At 37.7% G+C, this 18184-nt stretch overlaps 1 protein-coding gene across 1 annotated transcript in view; it reads left to right on the top strand.

Moving 5' to 3' along the window:
* COG3 (component of oligomeric golgi complex 3) overlaps window positions 1-18184 on the top strand; it is a 78024-nt gene that overhangs the window by 13622 nt on the left and 46218 nt on the right. Inside the window, exons 2-8 of the mRNA XM_006884607.1 lie at window positions 3423-3569; window positions 5904-5965; window positions 6913-7078; window positions 8533-8607; window positions 9678-9770; window positions 10650-10775; window positions 14761-14841. Coding sequence (XP_006884669.1) covers window positions 3423-3569; window positions 5904-5965; window positions 6913-7078; window positions 8533-8607; window positions 9678-9770; window positions 10650-10775; window positions 14761-14841 — 750 coding nt within the window. The remainder of the gene's footprint in view (window positions 1-3422; window positions 3570-5903; window positions 5966-6912; window positions 7079-8532; window positions 8608-9677; window positions 9771-10649; window positions 10776-14760; window positions 14842-18184) is intronic.

Here is an 18184-nt window from a genome sequence, read left to right as displayed (position 1 = left end):
AAAAAAAATTCATAATTGGTAAAAAGACCAGCATGATATTTGGCAGTGAGAATTTTGGAGCAATAGGTCCATAACAAGTAATTATTATCATATAATTGGCCAAAGACACATGCTATTTAGTTTGTTACAGGGTGGTCATAGGACCAGAGACAGAACAATTTTTCTGGTAAATAATTCGTAAAACTGCTTCCTTACTCATGTCTTGTTTCTGGAGATAGGTTGTAAACATTTAGATAGGGCTGTATCTCAAGATTCTTTGAGACTGGATTAGACACTCTTACCTGCTAGACCTCAGAGAAGAATGATTTGGAGTATATGGCCAGGTGAACCGTAGAGGTTAAAGGGACATTTGAAAGTCAGCTTTTAAAAATAAAGCATGGATTTCCAACTCATGTCAAGACTTGAAAACAGTTAAGTCTTTGCTTTTAGATTGGTCTAGCTTGAAGTGCACCTGATTCAATCCATAGTCTTCTCATTTGCTTCTGGTACATCTTAAAGTTAGATAATGAATAAAGAGGACAAAAGAATAATTTATGCCTTTGAGTTATGATGTTGGAGAAGAGTATTGACTATCCCATGGTCTACCAAAAGATCTAACACTTTGGAGAAAGTGCACCCAGTATGCTTATTAAAGGCCAGGATGGCAAAGCTTTGCAACATGTACTTTGGACATGTTATTAGGAGGGGCTGGTACTTGGAAAAGGACATCATGCTTGGAAAAGTATTGTTTTTAGGTGCCGTCAAGTCACTTGTGACTCATAGTGACCCTGTGTAAAAGGACCCTAAATCCTGCTGTATCCTATGCCAACCTCACTTTCTCCGACACATCTACTCCCACTACCCCAGTTACTGAATCGATCCATCTCATCGAGGATCGTTTTTTTCCTGCGCCGTCCGTCCACTCTCCCAAACCTGATGTCCCTCTCCAAGGACTGGTCCCTCCTTGCATCATGCCCAAAGTATGTCAGATGAAGATTCAGAATCCTTAGAGTCACTAAGGAGCAGTCTGGCTTCACCCTCTCCAGGACAAACCTGTTTGTTCTAGCAGTTCATGGTATATTTAACACTCTTTTCCAGCACCATAGCTCAAAGGCATCAATTCTCTTTCTATCTATCATCCCTAGTCACTGTCCAACTCTCCGATACATAGCACGCAGTTGTGAAGACTAAGTCCCAGATCAGACACACCTTAGTCTCCAGCCTGATGTCGTTGCTCTTCAGTACTCTTGAGAGGTCCCTCACAGCTGACTTTCCCAATGCATCTCTTGATTTCCTGGCTGCTGGTACCAAGAATGTTGACTGTGGAGTCAAGCAAACTAAAACTGTTAACTCAGTCTCTTCACCATCCATACTGATGCTGCTGATTGGCCCAGTTGTGAGAATCTTTGTGTTTTTTTTTTTGATGTTGGGCTTCAATCCGCATTGAAGGCTGCAGTCCTTGACCTGCAGCAAGTGCTTCAGGGCCTCCTCAGTTTCAGCAAGTAGGGTTGTGTCATTTGCATAAAGCAGGTTGTTGATGATTCTTCCACCGATTCTGATGCCACATTCCTCCTTGTACAACCCAGCATCTTGGATGATCTATATACAGATTGAAAAAGTATGGAGACAGAATATGTCCCTGATGGACCCCCTTCTTAATTTTGAACCATGTAGTGTCTCCTTGCTCTGTTCTGACGACTGCCTCTTGGTCCAAGTATATAGGTTTCTTATAAGCACAATCAAATGTTCTGGGATTCCCATTCTTCACAGAGTCAGCCACAACTTGTTGTGATCCACACAATCAAAAGCCTTGCATAGTCAATGAAGCACAGATAGACATTCCTCTGGTACTGTCTGCTTTCTGCCAAGTTCCATCTAACATTCGTTATAATATCCGTAGTACCACGACCTCTTCTAAATCCAGCCTGCACACCTGGCAGTTCTCTGTTGACATGTTGCTCCAGTAATTTTTCGATAATTTTCAGCAGAATATTGCTTGCATGTGATGTTAATGATATTGTTCGATAATTTCCACATTCTGCTGGGTCCCCTTTCTTTGGAATGGGAACAAATATCGATCTTTTTCAGTCAGTTGGCCAGCTGGGTGAGCAAAAGAGTGGAAGAAAAGATCCTTAACAAGATGGATTGACCTAGTGACTGTAATGATGGGCTCTAGTATGTCAGAGATGATGAAGATGACACAATATAGGGCAAGATTCAGACCTTTGTTCCTAGGGTTCCTATGAGACTGTCTACTTGACAGCGCCTAACAACAGCAGCTGTAATTCCTACTTCACTGAGAAGAAATTGAGAGTTAGAAGCAATGTTTCCAGTTCTCCACAGCTTAAATATCAGCAGAAATAGGATTCAGATTGAGTGGCCCTCACCCATACTTCCCCATGCCATCAGGTGTAGCCGCATTTGAATTAGTATTTGTAAAATCTTAACACAAAAAGAGTTGTATTCGGGAAGAAGTTGAGAAATTAGTGATAGTTTTGCTTCCAGATTAATTTAGCTTTGGAGAGAAAATAATGTGTTCAGAAAAAAATGTTTCTACATAAATTTTTGTATCTAGATAAATAGATACAATTACTTTCCTAAGGCTTTGGAAATGTAATTTTGGATCATGTAATTTATCAACAGACTTGTAATATTGGGAAAATTAGCTTTGAACCTACTTGATTAGACCTTTTTACCTTCCCAGCATGCACTTCTTTTTTGTCTAAAAATGGCTTCTCTGGGATTTCAGTGGAGCTTCTTGCCACTACGCCACTAGAGCTCCGTCAAAATGGCTTGTCTGAGTGGTTCAGGTGCATTTACACTTGTTGATCTCTTAGTAGTAAAGAACTAGAGAGTATTCCACGTCTGCTTCTAGTGGTCACGATGAGCTTGGGCTGGTGGGCTCCTCTGAAACTGAAGGGAAACTCTGAACTTGTTTTTGTTTAGTTGTACTTGCAAAATTTATCAAGTTATGACAAAGGACGATTGGAGAAAGAAGAAATATTGTTGGTAGTTTATTTTCAACAGAATTTTTTCTAGGTCAGTTGAGGTTCATTAGATCGGCGTTTTGTGTTGGATGCTGTGGAGGACAGGTTACACCTAGCAGGATGGCTTTTCCTTTGTCTGGTGGTCCTCCACAAGAGGCTCACATGAGAAAGTGTGTGTAGGTTAACCAAGAGGCAACACCCTATTAACCAGCTAACTGGTTACTACCTTACCAGTAGTGGTCATTTTATGGCATGTTTGCATTTTGAGTCTACCATGGAACAGAACATCTAGTTAAAAGTGCTAGTAACCTATACCACTTCCTGGTTCTTGAGGAAGACTTGGGTGACTCAAAACAAGATTTAATGGAAAACATTCTTTTAATGCAAACTTGATCTTGCTTAGGTTCAGAGACTTCATGTTATTTAAATATCTTTGTGGCTTTTTTTCCCCTCAAGCTTCCGATTGAAGACTTGTTCAGTTTAACGTCCCATTCGCTGCCCGTCTCGCTGACTTCAGTAGTGCCTGAATCCACCGAAGACATTCTTTTGAAGGGCTTCACTTCCTTAGGAATGAGGGAAGAGAGAATCGAAACTGCCCAGCAGGTGAATGGTAGCATCTTTGCTAAGGACATTTGATGTGTTTTAGGTGCCTCCAAGCAGAGTTAATAAAAATGGTACTAACTGTAAGTTAATAGTAAGTTTTTGTGCAACAATCTTAATTCTGTATTAGTTATGGTTAGTTATCTCTCAGGTATATTTACGATACAGATAAAAGTATGATATTTCAAGATTGCATGTTGTTTGTGTTTATTCAGTATTGAATATTATGTGTGCTGTAGGCCAACTACTGCCAGTTCTAGCCTGTATTAAAAAATACACATTATCGCCATGACCCCACCCCACCCCAACTTGTGCTTGATGTTAGGTAATCCCTTTTTTAAAAATAAAAAAGTCCTTTTTCAATGAATGCTTAGAGACATTTTTCAGTAATGTAGCGTGTACAATCCTCTGTTGGTTTTGCTCATTCCTAATTACAAAGCTAAATGTGTGATGTGGTGGCCTAGTGGTGAGAAGGTGCACTGCAGTCAAATCCACCAGCTCCCATGGGGGAGGGACAGGCAGTCTCCTCCTGTGTGATTTATTGCCTCTGAATACTTGCTGAGTCAGTTCTCATTGGACAGCACATAGCAACAACTAATGTATGCTAGTTTCCTATGTCCTTTGCAAGGACATTTACCAAGTAAAACCTAAGGCAAACATGAGGAACTATACAGGTAGTAAATTGAAAGCAGCTTTGCAGAGTGGTTGAGATCACCAAGCCTTGAGCCAGGCAGACTTGCACTTGAAAGGAAGCTCCATCACTTCCCATCTCTTTGAGTTTAGGTAGATTACTTAATCTCTCTGATTTTTAGCTTTCTAGTCTGAAAGAGAGGGGTAATAATGAAACGAATCTCATAAGATTTTTATGTGAATTAAATCAGATAATGTATGTAAATGTGGTTTGTGGCAAGCACACTATAACTGCTTAATAAGTGAAGGCAAAAGTCCTTGGTAAACTTTATATCTTGAGGGAATAAGGTTTAACCTTGACAAAGAATCCTGGCACAAAAGGACAAACACTGTATAATGCCACTGCTGTAGAATGGGACTGACATCAGGGTTAGGGTAAGAATGAGAAAAACTGGATGAATTATGTATACTGCATTGAAACCGATGAGGGAGGGAAAAGTTTAAAAGCAGTATGTTTTAGGGTATTAACGATTATCATAAGAGTCCAGAATGAAGGTTGCCGAGTGGAGTATACTTGGGGTGGGGTGGGAGAGATGCAGGAGGATTGTATACCAATGAAGGAATTTTTCTTTTACTTTTCAAAGAGAAGAGCAAACTGGGGGTAGGGGTGGGCGGGGAGAAAAGTACAACACTGAATGAATGGAAATCCAAAATCTCTGTAAATGTTCACTGAAATTAATAAAAATATATATTAAAAAAATAAATTTGTGACAATTATAATCATTGTGGGTAATAATGACTTCATGGTATAGGCACAATTTGAGCACTTTATGAATAATAATAAAAATAATTAAATGATGTTTATTTGTTTTGTATTAGATATACTTAGGCTAACTATAACTTAGAAAAATATACTTTCAATAGCATTAAGCTCTGGATTATTTTCATTTAAAGAATTTGAGAAGATTATCTTGTATCAAATCTGTGAGTTTATTTGGACAAGTTTGTTGGGTTTTTTTGGGGTTTTTTTTGTGTTTTTTTTTAAATCCCCTGGATTGAATTTGCACATTTGTAGATCTAAAACAAATTTGATTGCCTTTATTGGGTTGTATTTACTTAAAATGTGCTCATTTAAGTGTATAGTTGAATGAGTTAACAGATGTGTGTGTCTGTGTCATTAATACTAAAGTCAATGTTTCCATCACTCCAGAAAAGTTAATCACTACATTTAAGATCAATCTCTTTCCCACTTCTTTTTAATAGTGGGTACTTTATACAACATTGATGACAGTATGGCTAGAATTCAAACCCAGGTTTAGCTGATTTTGAAGTTTTTGTTCTTGTACTACTGTTTATATGGTTTATCTTCTCAAAGTGTTTTTATAGATAACATTAATATTGCTGTTTACCCAAAAGTCTGTGATGTGTACTAAAATTTGGAAACTAGTATGTCGGTATTTCTTAGAAAGAAATCCTCATTTCTTACGTATATCTGATACTCTTTTTTATTGAACCTTGAAGACAGCCAACATTTTTAATGTCTATGACTATTGACTTCACCTGACTTACAAATGATTATTAATGTCTGAACTTGAAACTATAAAACTTAAATAATATCCACCCTTCTAATTTCCTGTTTAATACGTAGCCACTTTTTATTCTGTTTGTTTTGGTTTTGTTGTTAATTTGATACATTTATTTTCCCAGTTTTTCTCATGGTTTGCAAAGCTACAAAGTCAGATGGATCAGGATGAAGGAACTAAATATAGGTATGTGACGCTTGTATTTTTTGATTATTTTGATTTTCACATTGTTAGCTGTTTGAAGCATTATTGCAATTTCTGCTTTTAAGCAGGAGTAAAATATAAATAAAACCCACAACAGCATTTTCTTTAAGAATAGTCCTGGAGTGGTTTTGAGTCATTTGAACTGGTATTGATATAACTGAGGGAAAATTAGGTGTAAGGAACAATTTTATAAGAATGTTAAGAGGTAGTTTGTTACCTTTCTTTAGAAAGGCTGACCTGAGAAACTTTGGAGATGGTATTTTAGGAGAGACTACTAAGTTGACTGTGACTCTTGTGTTCTCTGTGTGTATGCGGAGATCATTACCCTAGATGGTTCTAGTTAACTTGGGGTTGTGGGTGGAGCTTTTGCATTGAGTTATTTATTGAGTGAATATTATTACTGGCTACTGTGGGAAGCACTTTGATGTATGATCTCATTTGATCTTAATAGCTACCCTATGAGGTGAGGTGATTTTTCTCTTTTACCAATGGGGCAGCAGTCTTGATGTCACAGAAACTTGGGAAAAGCTGGGACTTGGGCTCCGGCCTTTTCGTTCTAGTTCTCATATTCTTTTCTGTTGCATCTCTCCCCCATCTGTCAGAGGTGAATGTGACTTGAAAAACTGCTCTGAAGTGTTTGGAATTCCCTTTAGTCCCTACTCTTGGAAACTTGAGCTAACTTTAATGTATATGTGAACAACCAGTATCTTGGTTCGTCACTTATTTATTTTGTTGCTTTTCATGCCAAAGATTTGCCATCTTTAGGATTGAGTTAACTTTTGGTGCATTTCAGAATGTAATCAACTCTGGTAGGTTAGAATTTCCTCTTGTAATTCAGTACTGTGAAGAGAATGAGACTTTTTTGTTTATTGACTGTATTTATTGGGGGAAAATATTATTGTCAATCCCCTTTTGGTTCTGTTTTCTAGACAGATGAGGGATTACTTGTCTGGGTTTCAGGAGCAGTGTGATGCTATATTGAATGATGTAAACAGTGCTCTTCAGCATCTGGAGTCATTGCAGAAACAGTATCTCTTTGTGTCCAATAAGACAGGAACCCTGCATGAAGCCTGTGAACAGCTCCTAAAAGAACAGGTAATTTAGAGTGGGAGGCAGCAACAGTGATTATTTTGAATGTTTTAGTGTGAAGTACATAAGTATAATTTAGTTCTAATGTCATTGATTTCTCCTGGTGTATATTGAAGACCACTCTGTATGTAAGGTCTTGGAGCTGAGCATGCAGGTCATTATGTTGGCAGCCTACTTCTTTCATTCTAAGTACATTTATGGGGATGGGCAAAGGCAAGCTTTTCTGTGTTCTGGGGTATTAAATCTTAGGTAACAGTACAGAGAAATGTTCATTTGCTTTGGTTTATTCTTTATTACTATTGACACTTTCTGAACAATGTAATGAATCTATTAATGGTAAAGATCAGCAGATCTAGGTTGCATTTAAACGTGTGACTTAGAGAATATTTAACTCACTCTGTTTATATCAGAGTGTTCTCTGTAGTTTTGAAAAAGTGGTTATTTTAAAACAACTATGCGATATCATCTCACCCCAGCAGCAATAGCATAGTTCAGTGGGGCAGCAAACAATAAATGCTGATGAGGTTGGAACTCTTATTCACTGCTGGTGAAAATGTAAAATGATACTATGGAAATATGATTGTGGAAATACCAAATACCATTCCAAATACCAGTATGGAAGGCGGTCTAGCACTTTCTCAAAAAGTTGGAAATAGAAATACCATTTGACCCAGCAGTTCCACAACTGAGAATATAAAGGAACCAGAGCCACAACTCAAACAGATGTATGCACACCCATATTTATTGCTGTATTTTTCACAACAGCAAAGAGATGGAATTAAGTGCCTATCAATAAACTAATGAACAGAAAAACTGTGATACATTCACACAGTGGACTACTATGCAGCACTGAAAAATAATGAAACAGTAAAAAATTATACAACACAGGAGACCCTTGAGCACATTATGCTAAGTAAAATACCTCAGTTACAAAAGGATAAATACTGTATAACACTGCTGTTATAAAATAGTACAGAATGGGGCTCTTGGGGATAATAGATAGATTGGATAGATATTGAACGCTGCATTAGAACAGATGAGAAAAAGAACTGTCTGAAAGGAATATATGATTATGTATGATATTAATGAGAAAAATAGGGAACAAGGAGGGTACATTGCAGGGTTGACTGGGAAGGAGTGGGAAGAAAATGTGCAAAAATGACTAAAAGAGAAGAAAAATTAAACTGCCTCCCCCTAACCAAGACACTAGGAATTGACAGAATACCACTTGTGATGTTATCACAACAACAGCAGCAAAAGGTTATTTTTAAAAAAGAACAGTTGAAACTTACTGTGGAATAATTGCTACTTATTTTAATTCTGATTACAGAAATCTTTAAGCATTAATCTGAAATCCTATATCTAATATAAACTTGTATATATAATATAAATAGTGTAATTTTGACACACTAATGCTGATTCTCATATTCTTATTATTGTTTCTCTTTTAAAAAATGCAGTCAGAACTTGTTGATTTGGCTGAAAATATTCAACAAAAGCTTTCCTATTTCAATGAATTAGAGACTATAAACACAGTAAGTATTGATTTTTAACTAAGTATAAAGTAAGAAATTTTTATTTTATAATTTTTGGAGTTTTATTTAAACTTGCAATAACTTGAATAATATTAAAGTTGAATAGTTTGCTTCCTTAAAGATACTCTCTTTTCACCCAATTTATTAATTAGCTTAGGTTTTTAAATATGATTTAGCTAAAGTTATGTTATTGTTATGAAAATTTTTGCTAGTTTGTTGTTAGATGCCATCTAATCAAGTAGGACTCATAGCAACCATATGTACAACATATCTGAACCCTGTCCTGTGCCATCTCATCACCTCTGACACAGTCGAGCAAGTCTGCTGTCAGACACTTCTTGAAAATACTGACAGGCAGTGATACCCGTTTGAAGACTGAGGTGTGCTTGATTCAGGCCCTGGTCTTCTCAGTTACTTTCTTTGTCTCTGAGAGCTGGACAGTGAGTTAGGATGACAGAAAGAGATTTGATACCTTTGAGTGGTAGTGTTAGAAAAGAGTACTGAATAATCCCATGGACTGCCAAAAGAACAAATAGATAATCATCTTGGAGAAAGTACAGCCAGAATTCTCCTTTAAGGCAAGGATGGTCTCATCCTTTGGGCATGATGCTAGAGAAGACTTCTTTGGAAAGGGACATCATGCTTGGAAAGGAGGAGAATCAATGAAAGAGAGAAAGACCCATAGTGAGATGGATTGACAAATGACTATGGTAGTGGGCTCAAGTGTGTCAGAGATGGTAAGGTCTTTATTAGTTACTTCTTATAAAATCTTTTTTGTAAACTGTGATGAGATTATAAGAAGAAATATTTAGTTTTAAATTATGCTTTGTTTGTGCTCTTTTAATCTATCAAGAGGCCCACTAGAAAGAAACAAAGTTAAATCAGTTTTATTTTCCATTTTAGCATACATGGATTATGTTTCAGGGTGTTTTGATTGCTCTTAAAGTGTGTTGTAAAGATATTAATACAACTGTGGTGTTATCCTAAAGAGAATCTAGTATGTAATTTTAAATTTACCAGGATCTTCTTTTTAAGAAACTAATACTGTTTTCTTTTTATTTGCTTTAAAGAAATTGAATTCCCCTACATTGTCTGTGAATAGTGAAGGATTTATACCTATGCTGGCCAGGTTGGATGACTGTGTAACATATATCTCATCTCATGTAAGTCAGATTATGTCTGCATCTTTTTTTTTTATAACTTCTCTTATTGTAAAGTAATTCTAAGAAGAAAAAATAGTAAATTCCAAGTTGATATCTGTAGTGTTAATAAAAAGCACTTTTGGCTCTTAAAGAAATGCTTGGAGTAAAAAAATGTTCCTGGCTGGTTCAACTTACTTGACCTAAAAGTAGGAACCATTTCTGGACTGTTGTTTCCCTGATGTAATAGGTATTTTCTTTGGAAGGAGAAAGTGTTATTTAGAGGAAATAAGAGAACAAGTCCTTTGATGTAATTCCCCCAAGGATTTATGTTGTTGTCTCCTGTTGAGTTAGAACCAACCCACACCTGACCCTCCAGTGGGTTTTCAGAGTCAGTAAATTGCATGGGAGGAGATTGCCTATCTTTCTCATGAAGCAGATGGTTTTGAACTGCATATTTTATTTCCTCCAGCTCATGTTCTTTATCTAATTGGGGGCCACATAGTAATCCTGGCATCCTTAAAGTATTAAAAATATGTATACAGTGACAGCTGCAAATATTTATCTGTTATGTGTTAGAAACATACAGTACTTAGAACAAGCTTTTTTAAATTTTATTCTTTTTTGTGTGTGTGTGTACCGTCCAATCAGATCTGACTGGTACAGGAGGAGATTGTTTCTCCTTCTCCAGCAGAGGGAACAAGCTTTTACAATGTCCTTTTCTTGGATCTTAGGATTTATGAAAGACTTTCTTATGTGTGCAAAACCATATATACTTTATGTAATGTTTATAGATCTATGTTTATATATGAAACTTTACACAAAGGGTACTTTTTCTTCCATTGAGAGTTTGTTTAACTATTTTTTCTTTACTGTGTATATATGATTCTCTCTCCTTTTCAGCCTAATTTCAAAGACTATCCTGTATACTTACTGAAGTTTAAGCAATGTCTTTCTAAAGCTTTGCACCTCATGAAGTCATACACTGTGAACACACTACAGAACCTCACAAATCAGTTACTAAAAAGGGTAAGTTGACTGGTCCCAGTAACAGATTTTTTAAAGAATTTATCTTCTATAATCTTAATCTGAGAGCATAGTCCATTTGTAATTAAAACAGTTTTTCACCCATTTGTTACATGAAAATATTGAGGGGGAAATGAAATAATAAAAATGACTAATGTGATTGTTGTTGTTTTGTGCTGTCGAGTTGCCTGTGACTCATAGTGACTCTGTGTACAGCAGCCCTAAAGCCTGCTCTATCCTGTGCCAATCTGATACACCTATCCCCATCACCCCGGTCACTGAATCAGTCCATCTCATTGAGGGTCTTCCTCTCTTGCACTGTCCCTCCACCCTCCAAAGCATTATGTCCCACCTTGCAGCATGTCCAAAGTATGTCAGATGAAGTTTCACACTCCTTGCCTCCAAGGAGCAGCCTGGTTTCACCCTCTCTAGGACAAACCTGTTTGTTCTTTTAGCAGTCCATAGTATATTCAGTACTCTTCTCCAGCACCACAGCTCAAAGGTATCAATTCTTCTTCTATCATCCCTAGTCATTGTCCAGATTTCTGACACATAACAAATACTTGCAAAGACTATGGCCTGGATGAGGCACAAATGTCTTCATATTTTTGTGTAATTTTTTTTCATAATTTTTCAAGTTAACATTTTTTTCTTTCTAAGAGCTTACTCAATTCTTGGCAAAGAACTAGGAAGCAGTATAGTAGTGAAGAGGGGCTAGCAATATCTTTACCTTTGTGAAAATTAAGCTCACATGCAATAATCACTAGAGAAAAAATTCATTATTTACAGATTACAGTATATGCAAGGCAGAAAATCAACACATATTAGACTAGAAAACAGGAAGGCTAATTAGGTTAATCATTGAATAATTTTCTACTAAGAAAATAAAACAAATGTTATATATTTTTAAAATATATTTCCTAAGGAACATGGGATGGCATCTTTTTTAAAAGAATATTTTTATTGTTAAAAAATAAATATGCACACCCATGTTTGTTATGGCTTTGTTCACAATAGCAAAGAATTGGAAACAACCTAAGTGCCCATCAGCAAACGAATGGAGAGAAGCTGTGATATATTCACACAGTGGAATACTATGCTGCTTTGAAATACAAGGAATTCATGCAATATTACACAAAATGGGTGACCCTGGAGGACATTACGCAGAGTGGACTGTTCTCAGTGCAAAGGGACAAATACTGCATAGTGCCACTGTTGTAAAATGGGACTGACATCGGGGTTGTGGGGAGACTGAGAAAGATGGGATAAATTATGTATACTGCATTGAAACAGATGAGGGAGAGAACTGTTTAAAAGGGATATATGATTAGGTATTATTGTCATGACAGGAGTCTAGAATGAAGGCTGCATAGTGGAGTGGATTTGGGGGGAGGGATTATATAACAATGAAAGACTTACTTTTCAAAGAGAAGAGCCACCTGGGGAGGAAGGGTGAGTAGGGAGAAAAGTGCAACAATGAATGAATGAAATCCAAAATCTCTGTGAACTTTCATTAAAATGAATAATAATTGGGAGTTCTGGCAGCCTAGTGGCAATAAGCTGCACTGTAATGTCAGAGGTACGTGGTTTGATTCCACCACATACTCTGCTGGAAAAGGAGGGGCAGTCTCCTCCTGTACCAGTCAGATCTGATTTGATGGTACACAGATATACACACACACTCAATAATAATTTTTAAAAAATCAGAAAAAATACATATGACATAAAATTTGTCATTATATGTGTACAGACCAATAGTTTTTGGTGTTGGTTTTTTGTTTGTTTGGTTTTTTCCATAGTTTTTATTATATTCAGTGTTGTGCAGCCATAACCACTATCTAATTCCAAGACTTTTTCAGCACTCAATAAAGTAGCATCCTGAGCTACTTTATTTGTGATGAAAATAAGGCAACACTTAGAGCTACTGACTTTTGGTCACTTTCACAAATGAAAAGTATTTTGCTCTTCACATTTCCTTGTATTAACTTACCAGCCAGACTACACAGGTTGTCTGTTTTGCAAAATTTTAGCAAGTTTAGGAAGCTGGTAGCTAGTAGTTGCTATTTGCTAGGTGGTTTACTATTGAACTGTCTCTCTGAGGTATGTATTACCATTATTAAAATATGGACTGAATTGCAAAAAAGTTAAATAATCTGGCCACTGTACTGGAGTTGTTCTGTGCCATCGAGTTGCTTGCGACTCAATGACCCTATGTACAGCAGCCCTAAACAATGCTCTATCCTATGCCAATCTTACTGTCCCTGACACACTTATCCTCATTACTGCAGTCACTGAATCAGTCCACCTCATAGAGGGTCTTCCTTTCTTGCTCTGTCTCTCTACCCTTTCAAGCAAGACGTCTCCCTCCAAGAACTGGTCCCTCCTTGCAGCATGTCCAGAGTATGTCAGATGAAGCTTCAGAATTCCATGAGTCTGAGGTCTAGTTATCTGTAGAATTCATATAACATAAAATAAATTTAACAGAGGAGAAAGATGACAGTTCTCTAGATTAAATGATGTGTATCATTTGTAGCAGTAATATTTAATTTCTTTTGGAGAACTTTTTTCTCGTAACCATTTAAAAACTATAGAACAATATCATTGATTTCACATGCAAGCAAGGTTCTACTGAAGAGTATCCAAAAACGACTGGAACAGCACATCAGCAGAGAACTGCCAGAAGTCCAGGCTGGGTTTAGAAGGGGTCGTGGTACTAGGGATATTGTAGCTAGTGTTAGATAGATCTTAGCTGAAAGCAGAGAATACCAGAGGAATGTATATCTGTGTTTCATTGACTATGCAAAGGCGTTTAACTGTGGGGATCATAACAAATTGTGGCAGACTCTGAGGAGAATGGGAATCCCAGAACAGTTAATCGTGCTAATGAGAAACCTATACTTGGACCAAGAGGCAGTTGTCAGAACAGAGCAAGGAAACACTGCATGGTTCAAAATTGGGAAGGGCGTACACCAGGGATGTGTCCTATCTCCATACCTTTTCAACCTGTATGCAGAACAGATTATCTGGGAGGCTGGGCTCTATGAGGAGAAGTGTAGGGTCAAGATTGGTGGAAAATCTATCAACAATCTGCGTTATGCAGATGACACAGCCCTGCTTGCTGAAACTGAGGAAGACCTGAAGCACTTCCTGCAGAGGGTCAAGGACTGCAGCCTCCAATATGGATTGAGGCTCAATGTCAAGAAGGCAAAGATTCTTACCACTGGGTCAACTGGCAGCATCAGGATGGATGGTGAAGAGGTTGAGATTGTTCACAGCTTCAGTTTGCTTGGCTCCACAGTCAACACTCTTGGCACCAGTAGCCAGGAAAGTAAAAGACATATTGCCATGGGAAAGTCTGCTGTTAGGGACCTCTCCAAAGTACTGAAGAACAATGGTGTCTCTCTGGAGACTAAGGTGCGTCTGATACAGGCCATGGTCTTTACTATCACTTGTTATGCATCAGAGAGTTGGACAGTGACTAAGGAGGATAGAAGGAGAATTGATGCCTTTGAGCTGTGGTGCTGGAGAAGGGTATTGAGGGTACCATGGACTGCTAGGGAAACAAACAGATTCATCCTGGAAAGGGTCAAACTGGGCAGCTCCTTAGAGGCAAGGATTCTGAGGCTCCGTCTAACACACTTTGGACATGTTGTAAGGAGGGACTGGTCTTTGGAGAGGGACATCATGCTTAGTAGGGTAGAGGGACAGCGCAGGAGGGGAAGGCCCTCTGTGTGGTGGACTGATTCAGTGACTGGGGTAATCGGAATGGGAATGTCAGAGACATTGTGATTGGCACAGTACAGAGCAGAGTTTAGGGCTGTTGTACATAGGGTTGCTATGAGTCGCAAGCGACTCAACGGCACATAGCAACAACAACAAACATTTAGTTGGTATAAGGACCAGATGGTAGCCTTAGGAAATGATAGTGCCATGTTTTCCAAATTATTATTTGTTTGCTAATTATCTTTATCTGTTCATGTTTCTTTAGGATCCTTCATCTGTACCTATTGCAGACAATGCTTTCACACTATTTTATGTGAAATTTCGTGCTGCTGCTCCTAAAGTCAGAGTAAGTCTATTGATACAAGTAGGGCTTTGCTATGAAATTTACTCAGCCAGCCTTCTGAGGCCTGTCGTGTTTCACACCCTGTGCTAATACAAGGGACATGAGCATGAATAAAAAGTGGACAGTATCCTTCCATGTTATAGCAGTGTGTCTTATGACATGGCCTGTGGGCTTTAAAAGCCATAGCAGGAAATGTCTAGCTCTTACTAAGAGGCTCAGTGAAAGTAGTTAACTTTCTCTGTGAAAGTTACAAGTGGTCTTTGAAGTTAAAAAGAGTCCACCAGGTAGACTTGAAGGAAGTGCTAAGATTATTTCGTTCAGAAGAATAGCACGTAAAGAAAAGAGTGCACAGACATAAAAAGATCTGCCTTTAGGGATAACTATGTAATTATTAGGGGCTTCTGGTGACCTAGTTGGTACGGAATTCTACTATAGTTTGAATCTACTGGCTGCTCTGTGGGAGAGGATGAGCAGTCTGTTGCCATGTGATTTACAGCCTCTGAAAATCTACTGAAGAGTCAGTTACGAGTTGATTCCAACTTATCAGCACATAACAACATACATAGTTGTTAGGGGGCTTTTCTTTTATAGCCTAGAGCAAGTTATGCTGCTGATCCGAAGGCTTTGTGTGTCTGGTGGTTTGAATCCACCATCTGTTCCTCAGGAGGAAGATAGGCAGTCTTTTCCCATTAAGATTTACGTAATTGGAAACCTGATGGAAGATTGCTGAGTCAGAACTGACTTAATGACAGTGAGTGTGTGTATACAGTTGTTATAATTGGAAAACAGGGCATTAATGAGATATAACACTGCAAAAAGACAGGAAACACTGCAAAAACTAGTTTACAAGGGCCACTACATATCACACTATACAGGGAAGTATTTCAAACAGGAAAGTGATGTGGTTAAAATTTTCCATTTTAGAGAAGTTACAGTATAAAGAATATATTATGATGAAAAGAGTGTTAAAACAAGAAGCCCTCAAAACAAGATGACCTCATTGAAAGTAACCTAGATGAGAACTGGGGGATGAAGTAAGGCATTGAGGATAGATTGCATGACATTGAGAGGATGCCTTATTTATCAGTCCAGTTTCTGTTGCATAAAGGGATATAAGAAAGTCTGTTTTTTTAGATGAGTAAGTAGTTGGAAAATAGTTGAAATTGATTATGCCTTGTATATTTATCTACAGTATTTCTAAGATATAGTTAACTGGAGCTAGTGCTAGGAGCTGCGATGGAGTAGTATGTATCATGTCAGGCTGTTAGAGACCAGGTCATCCATTTGACTTTGCCCTTGGTTCTGTGAAAGGAAACTTAGGCAGTTTTCTCCTGTAAAGATTTATGGCTTTGGAAACCTGATGAGTGGCTGTAATGGTTTGGGAATAGCTTGATGACAGAAGTTTTGGGTTTGGAGCTGGCAGGTGTCTTTTAAATGTTTTCCCTTTTCCCCCCTTAATTATTTTATTTTTGTGTGTGTACTGTCAAATCAGATCTGACTAGTACAGGAGGAGATTGCCCTCCTTCTCCAACAGAGCATCTGGTAGATTCGAACTGCGTACCTCTGGGATTGCAGTGCAGCTTCTTGCCACCAGGCCACCAGAGCTCCCTTAAATTTTTTCCCTTTTAAAGCCCATAGGCAGTTGCATTCCTAACCCAAAAGTGGTAGTTTGAATCTACCAGTGGCTTTGAAGGATTAAGATAAGCAGTCTCCCTCCGTTCAATTTACAGCTTTTAAATGCCCATCGAGGGGCAAGCTAGGAATTGATTCAGATTCAACGGCAGAAACTTTTGAATTATTCATAATGAAGTTGCGGGGTGGGGGTGGGGGGGAAGTCTACTTTTGCTCACTCTGCCCTCTCTTGTTTCTTTGTTTCCTTCTTGAGAATAAGCAGTAATGAGTTGTATGTGGGAGGAAACATTTTCTTGTTTATAGGAGATAGAGGGAAAGTGGATAATTGATGGGTGATGTGCAGATTGTGCCTGATTGATTGCTTTTGCTTATTAACCAAGTACCACTGAGAAAAATTTATGAACAAGATATGATATAGTTAAGAGGGTTCTGTGAGTGGTAAGTGTCTTTCCTGTACACCATTAGTAACTAATTAGTATGTAGTACATAGGATGTAGTTCCATTTATGTTAGTAATGGAAAGCAAAAATACTTAAGTACAAGTGCCCTAATGGATGTAGATGGGTGAAGAAAATGTCAAAACTACGCAGAAAGCTATAAAAGATAAAGTAATAGTAAACTTATTTGTTCCTGACTTGGAAGTTGTAAATACCAGTTGTTCCGAAAGGAATTTACTGGTTACATTGTAATTGTATCAAAATTCCAATGATGTTTCTCTGGTGGCCTTGTGACAAGAAGGTGCCCTGCAGTCCCAAAGGCATGTAGTTCAAGTACACCAGCTGCTCTGCGGGAGGATGGGCAATCTCTCCCCATTTGATTAACTGCCTCTGGAAACCTGTGGAGGGTCAGCTGTGAGCCATTTCCAATTTGATGTTAGACAACAGCAGCAACAATGTGATCCTAAAATCCATCTGATAGGGTAAATAGGTAAGATTAAATAATAAGAGAGTGAAAGACACAGTGATTCTAATTCAAGAACTCATATATTGGAGCAGAAAACTCTCGAATTGAGTATGTGATGAGCATCCCACAACAAAAAGAAATGGCTTGTGTTGCCTACATGTTTACTGTATTACAAAGATTTGCTTAGTATTTGGAAGATACTAAGCATTTCACTTTGTAACATTACCAAATGAATTCTAAGTCATCTAAATTAAATGGAAAAATTAAAAACAGATCATAAAAAGATAGAAGAAACTACTGGGAAAAATTATAACTATAAAAATGAAATTTTCTGAATTTTAAACAGCAAAGAAGGAGCTAAAACTATATTTACAGGTTTTTTAAATAAATACAAATATTTGCGTTTATAAGTAATAAAAATAGATGAGCACTTGCACGTCACTAAGGAGGAATATCTGATATAGAAAGTATCAGAATACTCACAGAAAGTATAGCTAGTTAATACAAATGAAAGCATGTTAAAAATGCACAACTTAATCAAAACAACTATGAGATATCATCTCACCCCAGCAAGAATAGCAAAATTTAACAGAACAGCAAGCAACAAATGCTGGCGAGCTTGTGGGGAAACCGGAACCCTTATTCACTGTTGGTGGAAGTGTACAATGGTGCAACCACTGTGGAAGGCTATACGGCACTTTTTCAAAAAATTGCAAGTAGAGATACCATTTGACCCAGCAATTCCACTACTGGGAATATACCCCAAAGAGACCATAACTGACATCCAAGCAGATATATGCACACCCATGTTT

Source organism: Elephantulus edwardii, unplaced genomic scaffold (genome assembly GCF_000299155.1).
Source record: "Elephantulus edwardii isolate Elephantulus edwardi_28Jun2011 unplaced genomic scaffold, EleEdw1.0 scaffold00036, whole genome shotgun sequence".
In the NCBI taxonomy this organism is placed as follows: Eukaryota; Metazoa; Chordata; class Mammalia; order Macroscelidea; family Macroscelididae; genus Elephantulus; species Elephantulus edwardii.
Note: the sequence above shows the minus strand (reverse complement) of the source record. Positions and strands in the feature narration are given on the sequence as shown.